We start from the raw sequence: 6,000 nt of genomic DNA, 5'->3' as shown, positions 1-6,000 counted from the left end.
TCTCTCTCTCTCTCTCTCTCTCTCTCTCTCTCTCTCTCTCCCTCCCTCCCTCCCTCCCTCCCTCCCTCCCTCCCTCCCTCCCTCCCTCCCTCCCTCCCTCACCGTCTTTCTGTGGTGTAGCATTCTCCTCATCTCCTCCCTCCTTCTCAGCAGTGCAGTGGTATCCCTTCTTCTTGAGGATATTACAGATGAGGATCCCCAGGAGTCCCATCACACAGAAGATTGGCACCAGGGCGAACACTGCATACTCTGCACTCTTCTCCTCCGGGCTCCGCACTGCTGTACCGTTCACCGGCAGGCCACCACTGCCCGCCGCACCCTTACCCACCGTACGCACTGCACGCACATGGTTAGACTGGGCAGGGGGGGCTGGGGAGAGATAGCGGGGAGAGAGAAAGCAAGAGAATATGACCCTGTTAAAACCATTATTCCACCAGTGGAAACATAATCACTTCAACTTTCTGTTGGTGTGATATTGATTCTGTCCACACTCCACCTCTCACACAGGCCAGGGTGGAGGCTGTCCTCATAGCAGTGGGGTGGAACCTGGTGGCACCAACACAGGCTCATATTAATATCACAACTTAACAATACCATTTTATCATAGCAGTGTATTAATTTCATGGTCCATAATACATTGACATGTTAGTCATTTAGCAGACGCTCTTATCCAGAGAGATTTACAATTGGTGCATTCATCTTAAGGTAGCTAGGTGAGACAACCACATATCACAGTCCTAGTAAGTACAACTTTTCCAACTGACCATAAACTGACCATATTTAAAGGTCAACAGTTTATTTCTGTAGAGAGGGGTGGTCCTGGTCCGAGGGTAGAGACGTGCTAACCGGGCTATACAGTGAGTGGTCAGGATACTTCAGTGCTACAGTTGGGCTGGTGTGTTTGGATTCTGTTAGTGAGTTTTCAAAACAGTTCTAAACCATTCCAATCCTATTTCACACACTTTCCAAACAAAGCTCACATTTACAACCATTTCTATTTCTGGAGATGAGATCAAGATGTAGGACTGCAGTAATACACCTGTTTACTAAAGCCAGGGCCACACAGAGAGAAACGATTGTGTAGCAGTATTGTTTTACAGCAGAATAATCAATCAACAGTTTTGCCTGTATCGAATGTGCTTTATGAAGAAAACATGCTTGTTGGCACTTGTTGGACTTGTTTGGCGAATATTGAGATACAAAGGGAGAGGGTAGTTATTGTCTCCCCATTTTGTCTGTTGTTAATCTTGTTGTTGTTGTATGTGGATACATACCCAGACAGACAGTCTCCGCAGACAGCATCAGAGTGTGAGGTACCAGAGGTCACAACCTTTTTGTTGAGGACCCCGCAGGAGGAGTGTGGGCGGCATTGATCAGAGTCATAGGTGTCCGAAAACTTGCCCGCTGGACAAGACTGACAGTGCACCGCCTCGCCTGGCCCCTCGAGCTGCCCGCAAGCCTGGCAGGAGAAAACATCTTCACATCTCAGAACAGAGTACATGAACCACTGTAATTACACACATACACTACAGTCACATAGGGTTCTGTGTTCAATAAGACGTTCCAAAATAACTAACACTGCCGTTCTGGGCAGGAACTAAGATACATTCATTATTTTTGGGTTTCATATGAAAATGTGCACAGAAATTAGACAGACAGACAGACCGACAGACAGACAGACAGATAGATAGATCAGTACTGTCGTAGCAAAACAATCCTGTAGCAACAGGATTTCAACGTTTAGTCCATAATGTTGCTTCATCGGTGGTTAGGCTATTAGCTGGACAAAAGTAGGCTACATGAAAAGTGGAATACTGTCAATATAACCGTGTGTTAACGTGGGTTTTCTGTGAATTTATGTAAATCACAAAGCTCATCTGTACTTCCAGGCTGCAGGAAAATTCTCAGCAACAAAAGAGTGATCAAATTAAGATCCTACATCTGCATATTAGTCGTATCTAAAATAAGAGCAGACCCACTGGGAACACACTGGTTGAATCAAAGTTGTTTCACCGTCATCTCAACGAAATTACGTTGAACCAATGTGGAGTAGACATTGAATTGACGTCTGTTCCTAGTGGGGTGGTACACATGACTTCCATGTAGAGAGAGGAGAAAGAGGAGAGAGATCGAGGTAGCCTCTGTTGACAGAGGGATCGTTGGTGGTAATGGAGTGGAAGAGAGGGGTGTGGCCTGTATAGTGACAAATAAGTTATAAGAAGACATTTAGGATGACAGGGAGTTGAGAGGTGAGTTAGGATGACAGGGTGTTGAGAGGTGAGTTAGGATGACATGGTGTTGAGAGGTGAGTTAGGATGACAGGGTAATGAGAGGTGAGTTAGGGATCTTATGTCCAACCTTGATTGGCTCCTGGCCACTGGGGCACTCCAGACACACACACCCCTCCCCCCACCGACACTGCACGGCTACAGTCCCTCCAGAGCCAAACACCTGGAATACACACACAGATCAGTGACACAAATAATTAGACACGCGCACACGCACGCACGCACGCACGCACGCACGCACGCACGCACGCACGCACGCACGCACGCACGCACGCACGCACGCACGCACGCACGCACGCACGCACGCACGCACGCACGCACGCACGCACGCACGCACGCACGCACGCACGCACGCACGCACGCACGCACGCACACACACACACACACACACACACACACACACACACACACACACACACACACACACACACACACACACACACACACACACACACACACACACACACACGACGATACGTACTGTGAGAAGGACAAAAGCTGAGCAGCAAAGGTGGTTCCTCATCTTCTTCCAGATATTCTTCTATGAACATATGATCTAGAACAGAGAGAATCATGGGACAACAGGTGAGCTATAGTCAGGGAGGAAATCGAATGCATAATCAAAAGGTTTGGTTTTGCCTGAAGAGATAAAGATCTCTGACTACAGCATTATTCATTACCGTGACAACCCAACATGACACACTCCTGAATCATTACCGTGACAACCCAACATGAACAGCCAGTGTTCATGGACAGTGGACACAGGTCAGACAGTGACACACACGGTATTCTGAGGTGACAGCAGAGCCAAAGATAGATAGTTTGGGCATTGAGGTTTCTAAGAATACATCATATAATTACAGTGCCTTTCGGAAAGTATTCAGACCCCTTGACTTTCCCCACATTTTGTTATGTTACAGCCTTATTCTAAAATTGATCAAATAAAACATTTCCCTCAGCAATCTACACACAATACCCCATAATGACAAAGTGAAAAGAGGTTTTTAGACATTTTTGCAGGTGACCAAGAACCCGATGGTCACTCTGACAGAACACTTTCCGAATGCACTGTATATCACAGTCATGTTACCGCAAACCCATTAAGTAACTACCACTCACATCCTCACATCATACCCTTGCTTCTAGACGTGCACGCATGCACAAACACACACACACCAACCTGTCTACATATCCTCTGGCCAGCTGAAGGACTAAAACAAATAACACCCCCAGGACACACAGTGAAAGGCAGAACTGTGACAGTGAAAGGCAGAACTGTGACAGTGAAAGGCAGAACTGTGACAGTGAAAGGTCAGAACTGTGACAGTGAAAGGCAGAACTGTGACAGTGAAAGGTCAGAACTGTGACAGTGAAAGGCAGAACGGTGACGGTGAAAGGTCAGAACTGTGACAGTGAAAGGCAGAACTGTGACAGTGAAAGGTCAGAACTGTGACAGTGAAAGGCAGAACTGTGACAGTGAAAGGCAGAACTGTGACAGTGAAAGGCAGAACTGTGACAGTGAAAGGCAGAACTGTGACAGTGAAAGGCAGAACTGTGACAGTGAAAGGTCAGAACTGTGACAGTGAAAGGTCAGAACTGTGACAGTGAAAGGCAGAACTGTGACAGTGAAAGGTCAGAACTGTGACAGTGAAAGGCAGAACTGTGACAGTGAAAGGTCAGAACTGTGACAGTGAAAGGCAGAACTGTGACAGTGAAAGGCAGAACTGTGACAGTGAAAGGCAGAACTGTGACAGTGAAAGGCAGAACTGTGACAGTGAAAGGTCAGAACTGTGACAGTGAAAGGCAGAACTGTGACAGTGAAAGGCAGAAATGTGACAGTGAAAGGTCAGAACTGTGACAGTGAAAGGCAGAACTGTGACAGTGAAAGGTCAGAACTGTGACAGTGAAAGGTCAGAACTGTGACAGTGCGCAGATCATTTCCTTCACACTAGACCAAAGAGTAGATCTAGAGACCTGCTAGGAATGCAATTATCTCTCACACACACACATTTTAGTCATTTAGCAGACACTCTTATCCAGAGCGACTTACAGGAGCAATTAGGGTTAAGTGCCTTGCATCGACAGATTTTTCACATAGTCGGCTTGGGGATTCGAACCAGCGACCTTTTGGTTACTGGCCCAACGCTCTTAACCGCTAGGCTACGTGCCGCCCTACACAAACACACACACACACTAAACAGTGCCAAAACAATAAATAATAATATTTGCCATTTAACAGACGCTTTTATCCAAAGTGACTTACAGTCATGCATGCATACATTTTATGAACGGGTGGTCCCGGGAATCAAACCCACTACCCTGGCGTTGCTCTACCAACTGAGCTACACTTTAATGACAAAACCTACAGGTAAGCTCTGTGAATCTCTATGAATCTCAAATGACTAATAGATTATGAATGACTAGTCTTCTGTAATAGAGGTGCATATTACACCATCACCACAATACCAGTAACATGTTGTATCTAGAACTCGAGTCAAATGGGAAAATGACATCCATCTAAGCAGTCATAACACTACAATAACAAGTCTTTAGAACCTTAGGTAACCTGAATCTGCCAGCTCCAACTATACTTCATTCAGAGGCTGATCCAACCCAAATGTAAAAGGCTCTGCAAGGTCAATCCAACGTCTGCGTTGGCCGTGCAGCATTTACGGTGATACGGCCTCTGCAGAAGTCAGGGCATTCATACTTTTTGCGCTTTGTGGAGCAGCACAGAGCTGTTGAATAGAGCTGTTGTGGAGGAGGTTGTCAAGGAAGTGAGTTTGTGTCTATACAAGACCTCCCGCCCCCACCTACCGTCAACCAATCATGTTAATGAAGAGCTATACGGAGCCCTCCGCATTGTTAAAACATTTGGGAGGCACACAGCGATGTGATATGAAGCTCAATTTGGCCTCTGCGTGGCTCCGGAGGGTCCACAAATGCGTCAGACCCTCCATACGGAGCATCCAACCACATATGATCAAGCATAAATAAGCTTTAAACTAGACATCAGGATTGATGTTTCAATGGAAAAGAGAGTGAGCCGTTTAACTCTCCCGACTTCAAATACCCCATTCCCTCCTTCCCTCTCTCTGCAACGCTCTCTCCCTCCCTCCCTCCCTCCCTCCTTCTCTGTGCCGTCCCACTGAGACAAAGTGTAACGTTGTCCAGCAGCTAAATAAAGGAACAATTAACTTTCAGAGGATTCCTCTCCTGTCTGTCGTCAATAAAACTGCCTTCCTGACTAAACATACAGAGTTCTAAACGGAGGAGCGAGAGGGAGAGAGAGAGAGAGAGAGAGAGAGAGAGAGAGAGAGAGAGAGAGAGAGAGAGAGAGAGAGAGACAGAGAGAGAGAGAGAGAGAGAGAGACAGAGACAGAGACAGAGAGAGAGAGAGACAGAGAGAGAGAGAGAGAGAGAGAGAGAGAGAGAGACAGAGACAGAGACAGAGACAGAGACAGAGACAGAGAGAGAGAGAGAGACAGAGAGACAGAGAGAGAGAGAGAGAGAGACAGAGAGAGAGAGAGAGAGAGAGGAGAGAGACAGAGAGAGAGAGAGAGAGACAGAGACAGAGACAGAGACAGAGAGAGAGAGAGGAGAGAGAGAGAGAGAGAGAGAGAGGCAAACTCACCCAAGACTGGCAGTGGACTTGGACTCAGTTGCCCTAGCAACAGACTGAGGATGCTATGGATGCTGATAGAATGCTGAG

General features: G+C 46.8%; 1 protein-coding gene across 1 annotated transcript in view; it reads right to left on the bottom strand.

The window, feature by feature from the left end:
- Nucleotides 1–6,000, bottom strand: part of relt (RELT TNF receptor) — a 30,622-nt gene that overhangs the window by 9,390 nt on the left and 15,232 nt on the right. Inside the window, exons 2-6 of the mRNA XM_084143240.1 lie at nucleotides 2,770–2,844; nucleotides 2,359–2,451; nucleotides 1,275–1,459; nucleotides 497–546; nucleotides 103–369 (exon numbers count right to left, since the gene is read on the bottom strand). Coding sequence (XP_083999366.1) covers nucleotides 103–369; nucleotides 497–546; nucleotides 1,275–1,459; nucleotides 2,359–2,451; nucleotides 2,770–2,811 — 637 coding nt within the window. The 5' untranslated portion in view covers nucleotides 2,812–2,844. The remainder of the gene's footprint in view (nucleotides 1–102; nucleotides 370–496; nucleotides 547–1,274; nucleotides 1,460–2,358; nucleotides 2,452–2,769; nucleotides 2,845–6,000) is intronic.

Source organism: Coregonus lavaretus (assembly GCF_964263955.1).
Source record: "Coregonus lavaretus genome assembly, chromosome: 26".
NCBI classification, from domain to species: Eukaryota; Metazoa; Chordata; class Actinopteri; order Salmoniformes; family Salmonidae; genus Coregonus; species Coregonus lavaretus.
This window is presented reverse-complemented; position numbering and strand designations above follow the sequence as displayed.